Genomic DNA, 23,845 nt, shown 5'->3' with positions numbered 1-23,845 from the left:
GTGTCTTCCCTTACTACCTTCTATAGAACCTTGCATTTTTCTGTGTTTATTCTATGCATACTTACATATGTATTTGTCCCTCCACTAGCATGTAAGTTCCATGAGAATAAGGATTATTTTATTCTTTGTTTCTGTATTTCTGGCCCCAGCACAGTACTTGGTAGGTACTTATAAAATGTATATTGGCTAATTGATTAGATATTGAAAGACTGGAGAGTAAAGGAAGAGGACTAACATGATAAGAAAATGGATCAAAATAATTCTAGTAGAAAGGGAGTTTAGAATAGAAACTTACAATATTGAGAACAACAGGCTCATCTTCATTAGGCACCAGCTCAACCTCTGGGATAGGTATACTCAAAGTCCTGGGTTTACAAGACACTGTCAGAGAGATGACTTTCTCCCCTCTTATGAATGTTGGCATAACTTCAGGTAGTTCCCATATCACAGCAAGAAGAGGGTCGTCTTCTTTACCCTTTAACAAAAATGCCCTTTAATTAATATTCTTTCTTTTCAGAAATGCTCTATCTTTCTTTTCTTTCCTTCTCTTTTTCTTTCTTTGCTGGTTTATTTAATACTCCTTCAATAAAAATCCATTGAGCAAATGAAAGACTTGTCAATGTATAAAAGTAATTCATATAGGAATAGCAGTGTTACATCTCAAAGGCCAAAAATTAATCTTTTTGATAAGTAGAGAAAAGATAGAGTTGAGAGCTAGCTATGGAGAAACTTCAAAAGAATGTGGAATACGCAACCAAGAGACCTGGGTTTTAGTTCTGCTACTAATTAGCTGTGAGATGTTTAGTTCTGCATCATCTGGAAGAGTTTCCATATTGAATGAGATCATGGATCCATCAAAATACTGAAGAAAGTTGATTTGACCCCAAATTTTGATCTTCAGTACTTTTTGGGCCCTGTGCAATCCAATTTGTTAGCTTTCTCCCTTAGTTTTGTGTCATTTATAAATCTGATGGGCATGTGACCTTTGCCTTTATTCAAGTCATTGATAAACTTACTTATAAATAGCTTGTATTTAGTCAGGAGAGAAGCTCAGGTTCTGACTCTTTTTCAAAAATAAGTTTTTATTGATGTTTTTATTACATTATCATATTTTCCCCCAATATCGCTTCTCCCTCTTTTTCCCAGAGAGCCATACCCTATAACAAATAATATTTTTTAAAAGACAAAAAGAAAAAGAGGGGGAAATATCACAATTGACTAATACATTGAAATGAAGTCCTGACTCCCACATAGTGGTGTGACTTTGGGGAAATCACAACTCTCTAAGACCATTTTCTCACCAGTGAAAAGGGGATAATAATATAGTGGTTACCACCTCACAAAGTTGTTGTGGAAAAGTGTTTTATAAATGTGAAAGCACTATATAAATACATGTCTTCTCACTTCCCTGCCTTCCCATCTACTGTCTAAAATACTTTGAAATCGGTCTTCCTTATCCATTTCCACTCAATTTGCTCTCTCCAAGTCAGTAATGATCACCCCAACCCAGTGGTGTTTTCATTACCCATCTGATACTGTTGGCCACTCTCTCTTTTTTGATGCCCAATTATTGGCTTCCACAACACTTTTATCACCTTCTTGGTTCTCCCACTTTAGACACTATTCTTTTCACTGTCTCCTTCCTTAGATCCTAACTCTGCTTTCAAAAGCTTTTATCCTCGTCTCTTTTTCTTTGGTACACATTTTCCCTTGATGATATTAATTCTTATGACTTCAGTTATTACCAGCATATAGATGAATCCCAGATACATATTTCTAGCTATGCAGCTCTTCCCCAGATTCTGTACCATAATTCTGCTTGCCTGTTAGATATTGCAATTAGGACAGAAGTTCTTAACCTTTTTATTGTGCCAAATTCTACTTTAGCAGTTTGGTAAAATCTGTGAACCCCCCTAAAATGATACTTTAAAGTGCAACAAATAAAATACATAGGATTACAAAAGAAACCAATTATATTTTTAAAAATTAAAAAAAACTTTAAAGTTCACAAACCCCACATTAAAAATCACTGCTATTTAGTATATCCAACTGATACCTCAGACTCGATATGTGGAAAACAGAATTTACTATTTTTCCTATAAAACTTATTTTTCCTCCTAACACCTTTATTTTTGTTTATAGTACTTTCATCCTTTAAGTTATCCAAGTTTAAAACATTTGAGTTATTTTTGACTCTTACCTCTGCTTCACTCCGAATATTCAGTTTCTAAGTCCTATTTATTCTATTTCCAAAATACCTCTTCCGTTCATTCTTTCCCGTACACTATGAATCCAACTACCCTAATTCAACTACCCTCTGGCCTATTGTAATGATTTCCCCTTGACTGATCTTCTGGCTTTCATTCTCTTTATTCCGTAATCAATCCTTCAAACAAACATTGCCAAAGGAATTTTCATAATGCACTATTTTGACCAGAACACTTCCTCTGCTAAAAATCTTTACTGATTCTTCATGCCCATTAAGTAAAGAATAAACTCTTTATCTTGACTTTCAAAGGCTTCCAAACTGTGACTCCAACCTGTCTATTATGTCTTATACCATTCCTCTTTAAATATACTACATTCCAACTAGTTTGACTGTAAGTTCCATGAGGGCAAAGTTAATGTTTTATATAAACTTTGCTTCTCCCCCAGGGACTGAACCAGTGTCGTGCTCACAGTAGGTATTTAATAATTTTTTATTACTGTGGTTGTTGAACTTCTTACTTTCTTAAATTCTCGTTGTTGGATCTTTATTTACATCACTGCATCTGCCAGGACGCTTTCCATTCCTCCTCCACAGCTCTGCCTATTGAAATTCTTTCCTTCCTTTCTTCAGGTCCCATCTGAGATTCTACACTTCCTCCATGAATTTGCCCTGACTATGTCTATCACTATTCCAACTACTCCTAGATCTCCCAGAGCATTCTGTTTGGACCTCTCCTTTGTACTGAAAATCTGCAATTTTGCGATTTATCTGAAATTTTGCTGCAAGCAGCAAAAATAAAGAGGTTATAGACTAACAGGGATCAGAATATCCCTCATCTTTAGATCATAGTCTATAGAGCTGCAAGGACCTTAGCGGCTATCTAGATGGTCCAGATTCCTTATTTTAGAAATGAGAAAACCAAAGCCCAGAGGCATGGTGACTTTCCCAAAGTTTGTTGTTGTTTTTGTTGTTTGTACCTCATTTTAGAAGCAAACAAATGGTATGGTGGAGTGATGTGCAGAGTTGCACAAAGTCATCAGCCTCACTTTCTCTTATAGAATCATGCCTGGCAAGGCAAAAGTCAAGATAACTGGTCATGGCCCTTGATAATGTTTAATATAAAATTTTAGAATAATCTCTTTGTTCTCTCTGAAGCAAACTCAGAGAATGCCTCTTCCTATGTCAGCAAAAGCCAGCCAAAGCTGACTCTGCATTCCTTGGGAGACCTTTAACCTATGACATATCTTGAATAATGGGACTTCCCTTTATATCTTATTATCTATAGACACATACTATGTTATGGCATATTAATGGTAAAGAAAAAAATAGGCATCCTGGGTTTCTATTGAACATTGTTTGCCCTTTCCTGCATCAGTTACCTGTTTGGGGCAGGAAGCCTGCCACTTACTAGTGGTGGGATTTCCTTACCACCTGGGACATATGTTTACCCAGCTTGGAATCTCAAGACTTGACTGACATTGCTTTGTTAATTGTCCTGTCTTATTGAATTTATGATTTGCTCAATTAGGAGAGTTCCTTTCTCACGGCAAAATGTATATAAGCCAGAAGATTTCTGCACTGGGTAGCCAGCACATTTCTGGCTCCATAATGCATTATGTAACTGTTTTCTTTAATGGGGAATTGATTAATTAATTAATTAAATCATAAAATGTATGCAATTAGCCTGTTGCCTTTTCTTAACAAAGTTTTCAGGTCAACACCCTCGATGCAGTGGATGACCTTGGCATCTCTGATGTCTTCCCCAAAGATACACCAAGTAAATAGTAGAGTGTGAATTAGAACTCAGGTCCTCTTGACTTCAGATCCAATCCTCTTTCCATTATACTATGCTACCAATATCTGTACTAGTTAACTTTTATCCATGTGCCCCATTTTACCCAAAAGTATTATTATAGGAAAAGAACGTATAAATCAAATAAAATTTTAAATGTGCTACAGTAGCACTCTGTATAAAGGAATGTTGCAATAAATTTGACTATGACAAAATAGCATTCTGTAAAGTGAACGGACACATCCTAATTAAACTGTTGTGAAATGGAAAGTGTACTGGATTTGGATCCAAACAATTGGCTCAAATCCTAGCTCTGCTTCGTTCCACCTATAGAACCTGCAATTCTTAACCTTCTGAAGTTGCATTTTTTTAATCTTTAAAATGAGGCTGAGAGTTGGATGAGTTTCCTAACTTTAAGTATGTTGACCTTATGTTTTCTAAGATTTGACTCTCATATATTTTATTAAAGTGAGAACATAATTGTATTTCAGCTTGTTTCAGAAAAGAAGAAAAGATTTTAGATACGTTTGCATTAAAAAATACATTAAAAAAAAACTGTTTCCTGTCCCAAAAGTAACCCCAAGAAGTTTATATATGGGACTATGTCTCAATTCTTCTTAGAACTTAAAAAAGGATATTTTAAATAAGAAATGTAAATTATGAAAGTTTTATACTGTTAACTTGCTAAAGTAATTAGCAATTCTTTGTGCCCTTAGAAGTGCCCTTCTGTGATCTCTTCAGGACCAGGGAGGGAGAGCAGATGGGAATGGAAGAAACTTTTGACTTCACCTCTCAAGGAGCAGGCCCATCTGCTTTCTTAATCTTTGCTACAGCTTCATAATTCCTTTCTTATTCAAGTCAGAAATTATTTCTGATTTTAGCCCTTCTAGAAGAAGAGCAATAAATTCTTTAGTTCCAGACAAGGAGAACAGATTCATCCCATAGTCAGGATAAACGATGTAGCTTTAATTATATATATGAAGGAAGGTATTAGCATTCCTAGGTGGTAATGGATTCACAGGAAGAACAAAGAGGCTTGCTTAAGCCTTCCAATAACAGCTTACATATAATGCTTGGTGGTTTGCAAAACACTTTACATACATTATCACATTTAATCCTTACAACAACCTTATTAGGTAAGTGATGTTATAACCTCCATTTTTTAAATGAGAGAACTGAGGCTCTTAAATTAAGAGGATTTCAGTCCAGGAATACACAGCCAGAGTCCTCAGATGAGGTCCAAGGTCCAGTGTTCTGTCCACTACAACAAGCTTAAAACTGAATCCATTGGGTCTTGAACTTCAAAGCAATGTTATTTTGATGACAGGGTGACTTTATTCTTACTCAACAGGCATAGGCTCACTCTCTAGTTCTTATACACAGTCAGAGACTTTTTATGATCTGCTCCTCTAGTTACTAATCCTAAAAAGGTCTTGGGTAGCATCCCAGATAGAGATAGATTCTGTCTACTGTTGGTCAAAGAATCCAGCTCAGCTCTTCAGCAAGGCTTGAGTCATCTGACTGATGTAGTTTAATAAATCTTCTTTGCTGGCAGCTAAGGGCAGGCTTCTGGTGTCTGGGCAGCCATTCTCTCCAGGAGACAATAAATATACAAAGGAAATCAGAGGGAAAGGTAGTGAGTAGCATCCTGGCAAACTTAGAGAGAGAAAAAAAATAGCCCAACTATGGTTAAATATTCAGGTGAACTCCTTAAAATACAAATAAAGCCTTACGTGAGCGTCACAGAGTAGAGAAGCCAGAGAGTAAATTGAAAGATGAAATGGAAAACCTGGACAAGTTTGATCCTCCCGTTGTACTCCAGGGCTAGGATCAGGAAGTGATTTTTTTCACTAGTTGTTAGAAAGGTTAGCTGGTGCAAACAGCGATCATCCTCTTTCCAGTCTTTCCCTTCAACCAACACTTTCATTTCCTGCCCACTTCCAAAATCCCAGAGTTTAAGTGTGCCTGAATAAGAGGAGAAAAAAATGATTAATAGATATTTTCTCAGAAAAGAACAGTTTGAGAGCTTCTAGCCAGCAATAGAACAAGGCATTTTTCTGCTAAGTTGTGGACTATGTGAGTTTGTCTTTACATTAAGACAGAGGTTCAAACCTTGGATTCACCCCTTATAACAATAAATGAGATTAGCCCTAGACAAAGTTACATACACACACACACACACACACACACACACACACACACACACACACACACACACACTTTGTCTTAGGAATCTCTAGTTTCCTCTTTCTGTAACCTTTTCTCTCTCCTTATCAGTGGCTTCCATTATCCCAGACCAATTAGAGCTTGGCTCTAGTGCCCTGGAGTGTAAGGGCCTTACCCCCTCTCAGGCAGAGAGAGTATAGGTCCTCCCTAGGTAGTCAGGAAATTGTCATCCCTGAATCTTGCCTCACAATTCTCTGCCATATTGTACCACATGGTGCAACTAACTCACTTGCTCAGCTTCAGCAACTGACCTCCCATTCAAATGTGATCCTTTTCCTGGACTCTACTTTATATCCAATCCCGAAGTGGATGCAGGCATGACCTTTCAGGGGAACAGATCACTCCTCATGGCACAATTGTGCCTACTATTGAACTCTTTTTCTCCCTCCCCCTCCCATTATCTTTCTTCTAAGTGAAAGGGTTTCTTCTCTCAGCCTTAACTATTCCCCTCTCTTGTTTCCTGAGTACTTCAGCCATGCAAAAGAGAAAAAGACTCCCTTATATTTTATACACTTTGACTGAAAACTCATTAATTACAATGCTTTATGACTCCCAGGCTATTTGTATTTTTTAATCTTCTTCTCTAAATCTGGAGTGAAAGATTCTTTTTAAAGGACTTCCTCAAATCAGAAATCAGGTAGGGAAATGGGGAGGGATGCAGGGAAAGTTCTAAATGTAGACTTCATGGGGCTCCAGAAATAATTGTGGGGCATCCCCCAAATGTGGAATTTAGTCTAGTGTAAGTATGGCCCAGAAAGCTAACCTAATTTAGTTCTTTTAGAATGTGTAGAGGGAAGGAAGTTATTCAGAAGTGATGAGAGTCAGTGAGTCCTGGTCTTCCTTTTCTTCTCCATCCTTAAACCATAAGCTTGGGAGCTAACGGTTAAAGAGGAACTTAACCTATATTATTGACTTCTGCCAATGGATGCTTGGAGACCCCTAAGCTTGTCTTCCAGTTCATACTACCAACATGGCTCTCTCTATTTCCTTTTTCCATCCTCTCTTGTCAAAAAACTCCTTCCTCTCATCAGTCTGGTCTAATATTTGACTGTTTCCTCTCTTTTTGTTTTTTAACTCTGTGCTTCCATTCCTGACCTGAGTCTCCACTGATCCATTGGTCTACTCCCATGGTGCAGTACTCCTACTGTTACTTACTGTTTGTCTAGCCAGGGATGGGGAACCTGTGACCTCAAGGCCACGTGTAGCCTTTTAGGTCCTTGGGGAGAACCTTTTGATTGTGTCCAAGTTTTACAGAACAAATCTTTTTATTAAGGGAATTTGTTCTGTGAAGTTTGGATTCAGTCAAAGGGATACCCTAGAAGGGCACATGTGGCATGGAGGCTGCAGGTTCCCCACCCTTAGGCAAACCACAGTGACATAACCAAGGATTTCCATTCTCTGAAGTTCTTTGACACCCAGGAAACTTGGGGCATCAGGTTCAAGTTCAATGGAACAGAGAGAGTGAAGAGGTGAAGTGCTACACTGTATCTAATACTAGGCAGGAAAAGGTTAAGGACGGTGAAACAATGTAAGATATAGTATCTACTCCTGTTTGTCTCAGGCTTATTTTTTCAGGGCCTTTTTACCTTTTGGCTGTTTTTCTTCTGCAGCCTTAAAGCTCTATAGTATATAAAATGCTATACTTATGTAAGGCATTCAGTTAATATTTGACTCTGATTCTCACCAATAATATGAACTGAAGCAAGTCATTCAAACTCTCTGGTCTCAGTTTCCTCATCTGGAAAATGAGGGGGATGGACTAGATTATTTCTACAATCCTTCCCAGACTCCAAAGTTATAATGCTATGCTCCTTGATGTAAGACACCTTGCCAGTGCTTTCTTGTACTAGTTTGACCTTCTCAAAGTTCAGTCCTTTATTAGTTGCTTTCTTTTCTGTCTTTTTCTTTTCTCTTACTACTGAAGTCTATAGTAGCTATTTCTTCACATCAAAGGAAAGAAGTCAGATAATGAATGGACCAGGTCTAAGTGAGGTGGACACTTTGCCAGGTTTCAGGAGCCATTTTTAGTAAAAGAGTGACTAGCTAAGGTTAGGATGTTAACTGAGTCCTATACACTTTATATACCATGTGGCATAGGGATATTGGGCAGCTAGGTGGTGCAGCAGATAGAGTGCTAGGTCTGGAGTCAGGAAGACTCATCTTCCTGAGTTCAAATCTGGCCTCAGACACTTACTAGCTATATGACCCTGGGCAAGTCACTTAACCCTAGTTGCCTAAATTTCCTCATTTGTAAAATGAACTGGAGAAGGAAATGGCTAACCAGTCTAGTATCTTTGCCAAGACCACCCCAAAATGAGGTCACAAAGAGTCACACACAGCTGAAAATGACTGAACAACAACAAAAAACAACAGGGATAGAGCAAACCAAGGTAAGAGGCATTTCTATAAATCCATATCAAGGCCTATAAATATAGTAATATCAAAGCCTGAAGATGTGGCCTTAGTGATGTCAAAGTCATCAAAATGAATCTGATGTTAGCATCACTATTTCCTACTCAACTTGCTCTTCCCCCAACATACCAGCTCACCAAAAACTAATGAATCCTTTAGCCCTACTGGATGCAGATCTCTAGGGGGCTAACACAGGCAGGAATACTTCTCAAGGCATAAATCTTACCATTGTATGCCCCTGTAGCAAGAACAAATCCACTTTTATCAACAGCAGCAGCTGTTACTTCAATGCTGCTCCCATGGGGATCAAAAATCTGATATATTTGGTGTCCAGTTTCTAGTTCCCATACCTAACAGAGAGAAGTCAAATGATCAATTTGTCCTTTAGTCCATATGAAAACATTTGATTATATTGAAAGCATTTCATACTTGCTGGCTATTATACACACCTGATACTCCTTCATCAAGATTGTTTCCATGAAAAAGAAAAATATTAAAGATGATGTACAGTTCTAGTTATTAGTCTAGTGGTCATGGACTGGGTAAGCAATGTGCATAGATAATATGCTGTGATTCTGTCATTCATAAATTAGCTACTGATTTGGGTAGGAAGTGGGACATTGTTTAGTCACTATGAACCTAAACTAAGGTAAACAACAGGGAAAAGATAAATCAGGCTTAGGTAAATTGGAAGAGTTGAACTAGACACACATACAATTACCATAAAGCATCCTATAATAGCACTAGAAATGAATAAAGAATCTTAGACCTTGAAGGAATGAACCTTTCAGATCATTTAGTTCAACACTTTCATTTTATAGGTAGGAATACTAGACAGGTCAAATGACTTGCTCATTGTCACACAGCGAGAACATAGTAGACCAAGAACTAGAACATGGCTGTCCAGAGTCCCAGGCCTACCTTCTTTCTACTACATTGGACACACACTAGCATAAAATCTAGAAAAATAAGAGTTAGGAAGAAAAGTGTTATGTCCCAAGAAAGGAGCAATTCTGACTTCAGGTGACAATCTTCTTTAGGCAAATTTATCACTAAAGTAGAGGTTAATTCATGAGCTGCCAAGGTTTGATGGAGGTTGGGGGTGGATGGGAAAGGAAAGTTGTTGAAACCCAATTTGCTTAGCTTTTATTGTCTATTTTCCCAGCAGTTTTCTGAGCTATGAATAATTATGTTTCCTAAATTGATTTGCTAATCCAAGAAAGAATTGAAAGCCTTATATAGATGATCATATCTAATTGTGAATTGCTTTCTGATACATTTCAGTGTCACATGAGATATAACATAAGCCAACATGGTATAGTAGAAATTCAATTCAATTAAATTTTTTAAAGTCCCTATATGCTAAACACTGTGCTAGATGCAGATGCTAGGAATTCAAAAACAAAATTTATATATACATATACCCTGACTTATAGGAGTTGACACTTTACTGAGAGGAAATACAATAAGCAGCAATACAAAACACATCCAACAAATACATGCATTTGGTGGCGAGGAGCAGGAATAACAACTACAGAATACAGAAAATATTTCTTGTAGGAGGTAGACCTTGGGTTGGGTATTAAAAAGAGGCTAATGATTCCAAGGGAGAGAAATGAAGAGGAGAGCATTTCAGGAATGGAGGGCAGTCTGTGTAATAGGAAAGAGACCAGAGGTGGAAAATCATGTACAGGGTACATCAAGTGATCCGGTTTTGCTGGAACACAGAGTACGGGAGAAGTAATGAGTGATCCCAGAAGGACAAGTTGAAGGCAGATTATGAAGGACTTTAAAGGACAAATATAGCAGTTGGTATATAGGGTTAGAGTCAATATGAAGCAGTGGTGGTGGTGATAGTGGTGGTTAATAAAGTCAGGTTTACACTTTAGAAACATATTTGGCAGCTGTATGGAGGAGGATTATAGAGGGAAGAGACTGGGTGAGGAAGATCAGTTAGGAGGCTATTGTGATAGTCCAAGCTAGAAGTGGCAAGAGACTGAATTAAGCTAGTGGTCTTACAAATGGCAAGAACAGGAAAGATGTGGGAGATCTTATGAAGGTAGAATCTGTACACTGAGCAACTGATTGGATTTGGGGAGGGAAGATGAGGGAAAGAATGAATGAATGAGGCATATTAAATACTTAATATATACAAAGCACTGGAAATACAAACAAAAAAGTAAAATAATCCCTGCTTTCAAAAAGCCTTTATTCTCATGAAAAGGTAAACAGGAAAGAGAAATCATAAAGGACTTTCTAAAGCTGAACTGTTTACATTCCTACATGGAAAGATAATATTTGTAATTCTTGAGACTTTTCTCAGCATTTGAGTAGATGGAGGGATTACACACACACACACACACACACACACACACACACACAGAGTGTACAGATTGAGTTGAATCAGAAGAGATGATATCCATAAAAAAATAAAATAAAATTAAGGGGTGAGAGAGGAAAATACTGGAAGGAGAAAGGGATAAATGGAATGGGGCAGGCTATCACTCATAAAAGAGATAAGAAAAATCTTGTTCAATGGAGGAGAAAAGGGAGGAGGTGAGAGGGGGGAAATGAAGCTTACTCTCTTCACATATGGCTTAAGGAGAGAATAACATGCTCACTAAATTTGGAATGAAAATCTATCTTACACTACAGAAAAGTAGGGGATAAGGGGACAAGTGGTGTGAGGGGTATGATAGAAGGGAGGGCAAATGGGAGAAGGGAGTAACTAGAAGTAAACACTTTTGGGAAGGGACAAGATCAAATGAGAGAATAGAAAAAAAAAGAGAGAGAAAGGGTAGGATGGAGGGCAATATGGTTAGTCTTACACAACATGACTATTATGGAAGTCTTTTGCAAAACAAAACATATATAGCTTGTATTGCTTGCTTTCTCAGTGGGGATGGGTAGGGAGGGAGAGAGGGAGAGAAGTTGGAATTCAAAGTATTAGAAATGAATGTTGAGAATTATTATTGCATATAACTGGGAAATAAGAAATACAGGTAATGGAGTACAGAAATTTATCTTGCCCTACAAGAAAAGAGAGAAGATGGGGATAAGAGAAGGGTAGGGTGTGATAGAAGGGAGGGTACATTGAGGGAAGGGGTAATCAGAATGCAAGGTATTGTGGGGTGGGGGAGAGGACGGATGGGGAGAAAAACTGGAACTCAAAATTTTGTGGAAATAAATGTCACAATCTAAAAATAAATAAATAAAAATTTGAAAAAGAGAAAAAACCTTCATTCTAAGGGGGAAGGAAACAAATATAGAAGGTTTTAGGAACAAGTCAGATGGAGAAGTCTGTAGGTGCAGTGGCAAAACAGATGTTAATGCCTTATTTCTAGTATCATTTCCACTGAACAAAAAGGTCAGTTTCCCATGTTGAATCATTTGACAGTAACAAGTGACAGTGACAAGAACTTTCTTTTCTGAATCTTCAGTAGTTGAGGCTTGAGCACCTGCAAGAACATGTGCCAGGGTGTATCTTCACAGAAGTTGAGAGAGAAAGAAGCATAGAAGACATCTCCAATGTTGCAATCTTGAGTTTCTGAAAGAATAGTGGTGCCTTCAAAAGAAATAGAGAAGTGAGGAGGAAGGTGGGTTAAGAGTAAAGACAGCAAGTTCTGTTTTGGACAAGTTGAATTTTAGAGGCCTATAGGTCATCTAGTGGAAACTGCCTATGAGGCATTTGTTGATTAAGAATTGGAGTTCAGAAGAGAGATAAAGGTTCCCTTTGGGTGTCACCTACATAAGATGTCAGTTAAGTCCCTGGGAGCTGATGAGATCACTGAGAGAGGAGAATAGGGCCCAGGATAGAGCCCTGGAGTATGTCCAAGGTTTGGAGTCAAGTCATGCAAAGGAGAATGAGAAGGAATGGGCAAACAAATAGAGAACCAGGAGGCAGATGTATTACAATAACTCAGGGGGACTTTCAGGAGAAAGGAGTGGTCAGTAGTGTCAAATTTTGCCTAAAAGGTCAAGAACAACAATATCTGAGAAAAGGCCCTCAGACTTCAGCAATAAAGAGATGATCAATGACCTTGATTGAGAGTCAGGATACTTTGGGCTCTACTCCTGGTACTTCCGTGGGTCATGTGATCTTGGGCAAATAATTTAATTCCTTTGAACCTCTAGTTTTTCATTTACAAAATGATGACGTTGGACTACTTGACCTCTAAGGTATCTTTTAGTCCTAATATTTTATTATGTGAGCCAGGTTGACTAGAGATTGAATGAACCAGTCCTTAAGTTTGTAGGTAAACAGGACTAAGATGCCTAACCCTGAATTCATGGTGACTCCAACGAGGTGATCAACCCTTATGGATCCAAAACATTTTGCCCTGACAACATAACCATTGTGAAATATCTGCTAGATCTATAGATTAAAGGGATTTTAGAAGGAATCACAACTTCTTTTGTAATGGGGGATTGTTTTTGTTTTGTTGCTTTTTGTTGTGTTCATCCTTTATTCTCCAAGAGAATCAAAGAAGTCATGAGGGTGATGCCTTGACTTTTGAGTGAATTGGATTTGGGTGAGGCAAAGCTGCACTTCACTCTTTCCTCCAGTCATCGAAGTCTATTGCCACAGCCAGCCTTCAGGTGGTAGTATTCTATTTAGCAGACATAAAACCAGGACCTCATTTTCCATGAAAGATCAGTGCAGTGCACAGGGGATATTTCATTTTAGAGAACATATAGAAATCTAAGGAAAAATGAAAAGGATGAAGAACCCAGAAGATTCACAGAGGACAAGGCACGACAACTTGGAAATCCTAGGATACTAAGGGTAAGAGAGACAAATTGGAGCGGAAGGATGGAATGACTTCTGGATTGGCTAATAGGATGTAAGTCAGAAGTGGTGCTGGGGAGACTTCTATTTCCATCTAGTGGTGGGAAGGGAGTTGAGGAACCCAGAAGGAAGTGAAGGCTAAGAGCTACATGTAGTAGAGCTTGTGGCTGCCAAAGTGTTCCTCTGCTTTCTCCAATTTATTGGTGGAAAGTTGGATTGGGGAAGCTTCTTTTCCATATTATGCTAGAGAAGAAGAGAGTGGGAATGCACTCATTTGTGGAATGGTGGCTGAGTTTTCTAATTTTAAAAAATTATTTTTTAGTTCCAATCAAATGCTGTGGCTGATTCTGTTAGCATGAGTACCTAGACTAAAACTGACTTTAGGAGTTCCTAATTTTGTACTGGTATAAGTATACTGGGTAAACTTATTAGAAAGTATCCCCTTCCCTTACCCCCCTCCACAAGAACCCAAGATTGCAAAAGGTTATTCCTGATGGGCCCATAGATGACACCTTGATTCTTTATTTTGAAAAAGCTACTGATTTTATACAGAATCATATATATTTGTGAGACCTTGGACAGTTAAAGAAGGAAATAAGAAATCAAACTTTGAATTTCTTATAAATAAGAGTAATGTCCATGTACACATGAATTATCACATGTCACTTAGCAAGATGATTTTATTATATTATGAAAACCATTTTCTTCTTGTTATCTATGTTCCTAAGAAATCAAGTAGTACTTGTTTTTAATCTGAGACTTATTTATATTTAAACATTCTTTATTTCTCCTTTGGGGGAATCCATTAGTAATTAGCAGCATCCAGTGTTAGAAAGTGTCTTGGACTAAGAAGGTCCTTGGAACTAAGAACTCCCAAAAGACCCCTTGAGTTCTGCTTCATTTCCTTATCAGCAAAATGGAGATGATAATTCCAGGACTGCCTATATGTCATTAGGTATAAGGAGGAATGTATTTTGTAAACTGAAAGTATCATCCATATGTGCATTATTATTTTCGATTGCAAGCAGAAATAAAACATGTTTCAAAGCAAGTTGGAAATGACTAATTTTTCCCTCTGCTAATTATATGCATTTAGGTATGAATGTATTGTGTTTGGAGATGTCTTTATGTATTTAATTTCTTTAATTCTTCTACACTATTCTCAAAAGGGGATTTGGGGAGAAATAAGATTATTAGTTTTGTCAGAATACAATTTACTTTTAAAAATTCATTTCCTGACCAAAGCCAGAATTCAAATTCTTTTTTTAAATAATAGTTATGGTATTACGGTTTGAGTTTTGTTTGCAATGAAATTATTCAGTTCTGAAACTTAGATTTATAGAATCACATATATAGAGAGCAGAATGGGACCTTCAATGTCAGTTAGTCCAGCCTTCTGATTTAATAGAGGGGAAACTGAGGTCTAGAGAAGTCAAGGACTCAAGATTATGCAAATAGGAAATAGCACAGCCAGGATTTGAACACAGATCCTTAGCAAATCCGGAGTTCTTTTCCTAAACAAAGTTTCATGACAATGTCTCTTTATTTTAGCATTCAAACTAGAACTGGTAGGGACCTCTGAGACCATCTAACCAAATATCCTCATTTTACAGATGAAGAAATTAAAGCTCAGGGAGGTTCAATGACAGGTAGAAAGCATCAGAAGCAGGATTTGAACCCAGATCCTTTGACTCTTGAACTAGTGCTCTTTCCACTGTTCCACACTGCCTCCTCAAAAGACCTCGATGTGAATCCTAGTTTGGGCTTTGTTAGCATTACGACCTTCTGCAAACCATTTCACCTATGAGTGCTGGAGTCATAGTTAGAAAGGCCTGGATTCAAATATTGTCTTTCCTTTTGTATAACTAAAGGCAAGTCTACCACCCTCTCTGAGCCTCAGTTTACTTGTCTACAGTATGGGAATAATGATAACTAGCATCTGCTTCATCTGTTTTGAGGCTGTAGTGAGATGTTGTATGCACGTTGCTCTGCAAACATCCTCTATTATCATTCTTCTAAGTTTGTAACTATTACTTTGGGCAAGTCACTTAACTGGTGTAAAACGAAGGATTTAGACTAGAGGGTCCCTTGTGATCTCTTCTGGCTCTACTATGCTATGATTCTATTCTGACTTTCCTAGAAAGGAGGTCCTCTTCAAAGAAAGTTTTGTTATTTGTGGTAATTTCTAAAGGTTCCATCAAGCTTTTCAACTATATTTTTCTACTTTCACTAAAATGTATGCCCTTTTAAGGGCAAAGACTATTTTGTTTTTGTCATTATATCCCAGAATCTAATGCTGTTCCTCCCATATTGTGGGCATTTATTTTTATTTTTGTTGTTTTTGTTTGTATGTTTGTTTTTTGAGACTGTGTCTCCATCCTTTCACCTATGTTGGAAGCATATCAGCCAGTCATGGACCTGATATCTCACTGATGACTGACACAGAAGCTTTGACTTGCTCTGTGTCAAATCTGGGGCAGTTTGTTCCTTCTTAGGCAGACCTAGTGGCCCCTTACTCCCTGGGAGTGGTGCTAGCCTTACTAAGGACAAGGATTAGCTCTAGCTACTGCAGCTTCAAGCAATATACTTGGCTCCCTAACGGCAGGGATTACAGGTGTAAGACGTCATGGCTGGCAAAAGTAGACATTTTAATAAATGCTTGTTAAATGGAATCAAAGTACCAATAACTTATCATATTCAAAGAGGCATAAAGGAAAGAGTAATTGGGAATCATGTCAAAACCTCATTTTCTACAAAAGGTAGAATAGGCAGGGAAAGGTAATGACTACCAATATGAAGTCTTCACTCTCTTTCCTTGATGTGTCAAGATGGACATAATTTCTGATGCTGTTAATTACCATCCAGATTGATTAGATAGGTATTTCCTCTAAAACTTAGTAGTGGTTTGTTTATTTTGAAAAGAGATAGCAATAGGGTAATTTTTTTATAACACCTGTCTCCAAGAAGGTTGAGATATTTTCCAAGTATCTCAACTGATTCTTATATACCCTGGTGAAGTTTGCAACATGTATTATCCTCCCTCCAACTGGTTCCAAATTGAACTATCACTCAATAATGGAACTGGTGAGAATTCCGATTTCTAATTCACAGTTTTCAGAGTATTTAGGGAAATTTTAGGGACTTCAGAGATCATTATTCTGGTTTCATATTACTTTATTTGCAATGTATTTCCTTCATGGTCAGTAGAAAGAGCTCTAGATTTTTAATCAGAGGGCCTGGGATAAAAGCCAGCTTTACCACACTTCTACTACGTATGTGACTTTGGGCAAATCACTTAACCTTACTGGGTGTCTCACTATTAAATGGAGTAGTTGACATATAGGACTTTCAAGGCCCGCTTCTCCATCATCCATATTCTGCTAAAGAGTAATGTAGACATTTCTCATACTGTTCAATGAGAGAATTCCAAAGGGATTTTGGAAATTAGAGCTGCAAAACTCTAAATAACCTTTTGGTGGTGGTAAATGTTATCTGTTGGTTATAGGGGAAAGGCTCCTTCATATGCTGATCCTTATATCTTTCAGTTCTTCCTTTCTAGTTTTTAAGAGCTCTAGGAGATTAGACATATAGTTGTCTAAAGAACTATTTGGTAGGAATAGGACCAGGCTGCATGTTGTAATTGTAGTAGCAGAAGCAGTAGTAATGCAACGTACGAGGCCTTGCAGGGAAAATAGATTACAAAATGAAAACCCATATGAAGCAGTACCTCAGTTGTACTGGCCCAACCCAAGCTTTTCCACCAGAATTATACTTGGAGTAACTGTTCTTAACGGGCATCCATTTTCACCTTAAAGAATAGCAGGTTCCAACCCATAAGGGTTGACAACTCATCTATGGGATGTTTCCTTGTTTTTCCCAGTAAAAGACCTCTTTGTCTCTAATACAAACTACTGGTGTAACCTGGAACAGCTAACTTAAACCTCCTAGTCCTCAGCTTTCTCATCTGTGTCATGAAGGGGTTGGACTAGATGAGTCCTTTTCAACTCAAACTCTATCATCCTTTTCTATTGAGAAACCAGTGCTACCTAGAATTTATCTGTAGGCATGCACAGGCAGCCTAAGGAGATTACTAGACACATGTAGAAATTGTCCATACTCTATGAAGAATGTGGTCCTAACAAATCTTCAACATTTCAAACTCAAAAATCAAGTAATCACAACTTAGATTTATATGGCACATTAAGGTCAGGCTTACCAGTGCTTAACACAGTGCCTGGTACATAATAGGTACTTAATAAATGAGGGTTGGCTGACTCAGTAGAACCCTGTAAAACAGTTCAAATATTATTATCTCCATTTCACACAAAGGAAAATTGAAACATAGAGAGGCTGAAAGCCTGGACCATTGTCAAACCGGTAACAAGTGTTAGAATCCGTATTTTAATCTAGATCTTCTGACTTTCAAAATAGAACTTTTCTGTTATCCCATTCTGCCACCCTACTTTTCCCACTCCTAATAAATAAATGTTTGGTGAAATGGCTTGAACACTCTTGCCTCTCCCAAAGGCTAAAAAGTCAGTAGGGCCTTAGGAATAACCCTATGAAAGCAGTATGTGGAGGAATTACATTAATATGCTTCGTGGAAACAACCTTCACAAGAAGTTAGAAGTCTACATAATGTGTTTCCAAAGGCTATTTCAAGTTTTGTCCATCTCATATGGAGAAATATTCGAATTCAGAAACAAACATAAGAGAGAAGAAATCTTCCTAGGTCACATAAATAATTCATTATTCTGCAACGTCGGTCTTCACTTTTTAAATGCCTATGGAATAACATGGAATGAGTCTGACTTTTTTCTTAAAACTGAAAGCCCTGCCACACTTGAGACAAACTTTTGTTGCTATGACTTCCAAACCTCATCAATCATCCTAATCATAAATTGAATTTTCATGTGCAAATAATACATCTAAGTCATATGAGGGCACTGACAAAGCCAGTGTGTAAGAAATAAGTTCAAATGTAGACCAGCTCTCCTCATCTTTAATTTATCCATTTGAACTACCTACTGCGGTTGGCAAAAATTGCATTGACCCAGTTCAACATACTGACAGGAGTCACCATGCTACTCAGATTGGAGAGGTCTGCTTTTTATAGATTATCTATTTTCCTTGGAAATATAAAAGAACAAAAATAGTTCCAGAAATGCAGGCTTATATCATAAACACCACTACTCTCGCCAAGTTATTCAATAATTTTTCTGTGGGAAAAGAAGTTTCCTCTTGGTTTGCCCTTTTTTTGTTGGAGGAACCTAATTTGTACTTACTTTGATGACAGATTCAGAGCAGATAGTGAGCAACTGGTGAAAAGTTCTATTATAAACCATGACATTGATGTCTCGGTCATGACTATGTGGGATCTGTTTTGTATCTTGTATCATCCGAGTCAAAGGATACATGTCAATAACACTTGATCCTGGTATGGAAAGAGGAAAATATTAATATTTTAACAAAAATAAAATTTAATGAATAACAATAAATTTAGTAAAACATAAAACAATAATTTAATTTAATAAATATTTAAACAAACATTTTTAAGCATCTATTATGTGTAAGGCATCCTTAGGTGGTAGAAATACAAAGATACAATAAAATTCCTATCCCCAAGAAGCTCACAATTTAACGGTGAAGGATGAACACATGTTCAAACAACCATGAGGCAAGGTAAAACGTGAGAAGCACAAAGGGAAGGTTTTAAGAATATGAGAGACATTTAAGGTGGGATAGAATACTTCCAGCTAAAGGGAGTTGATGTGAGGAAGATTGCAGAGATAGGAACAATAATGAGGGCTGAAAAATAGTCTTTTCTGCCTAGACTGGAAACTATAGAAAGAGAAGGAGTATGAGATAAAGCAGGTCAGATAGGGAGAGACAGATTGTAAAAGGATGTCAGGATGCAGACCTTATGTTTTATTTGTGAACAGTGGGGAATAACAAGGTTTTAAGCAAAGTAATGTTGTGATCCAATTGATATATTAGGAAGATTACATCAGCAGAAATATTGAAGATAAATGGAGAAAGTAGAAACTAGAGACAGCAAGGTGACTTAGGGAACTATTACATTTGTATGATAGGGAGGAATAAGGAACTTGCTTGATAGTAGGGAGAGATGAAGGAAAGGAATGGATAGAAGAGATATGGAGGAAGAATCTAGAGTATTTGGTATCTGACTAGATGTCAGCATTGAGGAAGAGAGATAAGCCAAAGATAACTGAGAATTTAAGCCTCGTTGACTGGGAGATGATGATGAGGCCATCAACAGAGGTCGGAAGTTACAAGCAGGGGAAGGTTTTGGATAGAAGATATTGAGTATTTCAGATATTTGAGTGTGGAGTGTCAGCGGGACATCTAAATGGAGAGCAGTAGAGGTATTTTGGAAATGTAGTTCTAGGGAGAGATCAGGGTTGACAGTGTTTTTCTGAGAGTTATCTATAAAGCTGATAACTGCAGCCCTGGGAGCTTTATAGGGAGCTCATATGGAGGGCCAAAAACAGCCTTGAAGGACACATTTAGGATGTTTAATGACTGGTAGGGAGTGAAAGAGTAGTTAGAGAAGTGAAGAACTAGGAGGGAAATTGTGGCATGAAATCACATAGGGCTGTGGTTAAAAATAGCCAATCCATGAGATGGTTATGATTAATCCTTTGAAAAAAATGAGGCTTAAATGGAGTTGCTACCTTCAAGGAATTTTCTGACAAATGAGCTGAACATGGTTTAAACAGAGAAAAGCAGTCCATTTTAGCCTCATTAATTTCTCTTTGGTTACTGATTCTTGTTTGCTCGTTTATTTTTTTCCTCTGTAATATTGTGTTGCTTTATTTTCACCATGATGATGCAAAGTATAAATGGTGACTGTCAACTCTGCTATATGGAAGTTTTTATTTGATGAATGGCATTAGTATTTATAAAAGACTTTCTTAAAGAACTCTTAAAACATGATCTTACTAACTATAGCTAATCATGATGATTCTAAAGCAGTGGAACATTATTAAGCATTATGCTAGTACTAAATAAATTCATTTCCAAATTATTACAGTGAATTAGGTTAGATTCTCCATTTGGAAACTGAGCTTAAGTGTGTGGCTTGTCTTCAAGTCATGCAATGAGCTGCAGAAATGGGATCACAAATCCACAGACAACTCATTTTTTTGTTTCTGTGTTCGAGCTACCTCTGCAGCTAATTAAGTATGTGACATTAGACAAAATCACTTAGCCAGGGTATTGGATTTGGAGTGTGAGGATCTGGGTAAATCCCAGCTTTGCTTCTTATTAATTGTATGAATAGTGCTTTGCAAACCTTAAAACACTGTTGTTGATATTTTACTAAGCTATGTTCACAATTGTGTTTCTCAGCAATCACAAAAAAAATGAACATATTCTAGCAGACCTGTACAAAGAGAAAGCAGCCTTTTCTCTTACTCCTTCCCTCCAGATATTCTGCTGCCTGAGACCCTAGCTACTATGATGATAAATGGTCCTGAAATGCATAGCTAGGTGGTTACAGATGCAGACTAGCACAAAGAGAAGGAAAATGGCATGCTGTTATTACTGTATTATTTTTTAGGGGAGGGAACATAGTGGAAAGCTGGTTTAAAATTTAATGAGATTATTCTGGAACTGAATTTTGTTCCAAGGGGTGAAAAATGATCTATTTTTATCCCTGATATCAAGTATTATGTGAAATTACTATAGCTCAACAAAGATCTCTTTAAAAATTCAGAGAAGACAGACGTGAGAAAAACATCCTCTGTCACCAGAAAAGTGAAAGTGTCACCAGAGAAGGCAATGATTTTTCAGTGACTTCCCTGCTGGCAACTCACAGCTGCTGGTCAGAGGGGGAAATACTTAGGAAATGCACTGCATGTTTAGGCTTCATTAAGGAACTCCCAACTTTACTATTTGTTAACCATTAAAGTCCATCTTTACTAATAGCGCTCAGCCTTTTCTAGAAGGGATTCTTCTTCCTTGAGTGTGGCTTCAGTTTTTTCAATGGTAACCTCAAAAGACTGAGGCCAAAGTCCTCATTAGCTATAAGGCCTTTGGCCTCAAGGGCAAAAGAAAAAAAAATGGTCCAGTGCCTGCACTGGGGCTGGGTACCCACAAAGAAGGTACAGAAACGAATTGTTGAGTGAAGTGCTTGTTAACTCAGTTTGCCTGTGCAGCTGTTAAGAGAGGAACCTCATTACTCCCTCTTCAGAAAGAGGAAGTAGAACTGTGTGGACTGCCTGAATGCTGCTTTTTATGTGCCAGCAGAATCCATGGCTCTTCTCTGTTGCAACTCAGACCATGGTGCAACATGAATATCCCAGAGGCATTTTCAAAGAAAAACAATTCTACCCACCATCCCACCAACCTACTAGCCCATTCCTTACCTGTAGAAGAGGAGTAGGGAATCAGATATAAATATCGACTTGAAATGACTTAAAGCTACCAAATGTTGACCATTAAACCCTTTCTCCAGTTTTCCTCCTTATCTAATATATAAATGCCCATGTAAAAGAGATTTTTAAAACGTAGAAAGGGCCTCATCAACAGCTAACTGAACACACTGACCTGTAACAAGCATGCCATGGTTGTAATCAAATATCATTGCATAGATCTGCATGTCCCCTGGTCCTCCTTGACTGTCGTGGAAAACTTGTAACAGTGAAAGAGTTTGTATATCCCATACTCTAAAAACCTGGGAAAGAAATGCATATAATACTTAACTTTTTTCTATTTAAAGGAATATATAGTATGATTTTCGGAGTCTGAAATAAGACCTTATAAATCTTGCAGCAAAGAGTTAAAATGATGACCCATAGATATGTCCTACTCCAGTTCAGATCTTTTTATATGAATTCAATTCAACAAGCATGTTCTAGATAGATAGATAGATAGATAGATAGATAGATAGATAGATAGATAGATAGACAGACAGACAGAAAGACAGACAGATAGATAGATAAATAGATAGGACAATGTGCTTGGGGCTAAGGATCTAAAAAGAGACATAATACATACACCCATCTCTCAAGGAGCTTACATTGTAATGGGAAGGGAAGGTGGAAAAAGACATTCACAATAGTGTGATATGTAGATTTTAAGCCAGGAGACCAGGATTCAAATTCCATTACTTCTCTAGGCAGCAAGTTTTATAAGCACAGCTGTAAAATAAAGAGGTTGGATCAATTAGCAAATATTTATTAAGTACCTGCTGGACAGATAGGTGGTTCAGCGGATAGAGTGATGAGCCTGGAGTCAGGAAGACTCATCTTCCTCAGTTCAAATCTGACCTCAGAATGCTAGCTGTGTAACCCTGTGTATTGATAATGCATTTCTGCTTATTGTTAATATAATTTTGCTTCTTAATGGGAAGATCTTCCCCACCCTTCAATGGGCCTGCCCATTAAGAAGAATTTGACTAAGGAAGATTTGTAGGAAGGCCCATACCTTTTGTTAATTTTCTAATGAGGCACTGGTTCTCAAGGATTGTGATGGTCTCTGGCTGTAAAAAGTCTATAAAGACTCTGAGGTCAGGTATTACTTTGGGGCTTACTCATTGGAAGTGTTTATTTGGCCAGATGAGATTCTGGGCAGCCGCTAAGGAGCCCCTTCAGTTTTGAAAACCCAGATATTAGTGCTTCTCTCTCTGGTAACTGTGTGTATGGTCAGACAGTTAAATATCTCTTAATCCGTCAGACAGTTGGAAGCCTGTCTGTTGACTTTGATTTCTCTGTATTCCCTCTGAAGTTCAGGGTGCTGACTCTTTCCCCTGAACTAAGTGAATGATATATGTGCTTCATTAAAGTGATTGTTGACTCCTCATAAGTTGCCTTTCCTTTTAGAAAAACAGATCAAAGAACCTGTGATAGCAGACCCTCCTGTATATGTCAAGGCCCTTACTGTTACACCCTAGACAAGTCACTTAACCCTGTTTGCCTCAGTTCTCTTGTCTATAAAATGAGCTGGAGAAGGAAATGGCAAACCCCTGCAGTATCTCTGCCATGAAAATCCCAAATAGGGTCATGAAGAGTCAAACATGACTGAAATAACTGAACAGTACTCTTCTAGGCATCCGTAGAGCTTGCAGGACTGTAGAAGTCTTTTACTATAACCCCCTGATTTTGCATAATGAGGAAAGAGATAAAATAATCAATATAGAATTGAATCAGTTCTTACTCTCAAGAAACTTACACTATCCAGCAGACAACATGTAGAGCAAATACAAGGCAAATTTTGGAGGGGGAGGTACTGGAAACTGTGGGTTCAGGAAAAATCTCATGTAGGGAATAGTGCATGAAGGGAACTTTGAAGGAAGCAAAAGATTCTAAGAGATTGAAGTGAGGAAGTAGTACCTTCCCTGCATGGAAGTAAGTCATTAAAAAGGCCCAGAGACATAGAACATGAAATGGCATGA

The 23,845-nt window shown here is 37.7% G+C and overlaps 1 protein-coding gene across 3 annotated transcripts in view; it reads right to left on the bottom strand.

Annotated features, from left to right (window-relative positions):
- The window catches only part of WDR64 (WD repeat domain 64), a 169,839-nt gene that overhangs the window by 57,009 nt on the left and 88,985 nt on the right, over positions 1 to 23,845 (bottom strand). For all 3 annotated transcript variants that reach the window (XM_072647585.1, XM_072647587.1, XM_072647586.1), the window contains 5 exons: positions 22,000 to 22,126; positions 18,714 to 18,862; positions 8,866 to 8,989; positions 5,791 to 5,966; positions 296 to 475 (listed from right to left, as the gene is read on the bottom strand). In XM_072647585.1, coding sequence (XP_072503686.1) covers positions 296 to 475; positions 5,791 to 5,966; positions 8,866 to 8,989; positions 18,714 to 18,862; positions 22,000 to 22,126 — 756 coding nt within the window. The remainder of the gene's footprint in view (positions 1 to 295; positions 476 to 5,790; positions 5,967 to 8,865; positions 8,990 to 18,713; positions 18,863 to 21,999; positions 22,127 to 23,845) is intronic.

Source organism: Notamacropus eugenii, chromosome 2 (genome assembly GCF_028372415.1).
Source record: "Notamacropus eugenii isolate mMacEug1 chromosome 2, mMacEug1.pri_v2, whole genome shotgun sequence".
NCBI lineage: Eukaryota > Metazoa > Chordata > Mammalia > Diprotodontia > Macropodidae > Notamacropus > Notamacropus eugenii.
The sequence above is the reverse complement of the archived record's forward strand: the minus strand, read 5'-3'. Positions and strand labels throughout refer to the sequence as shown.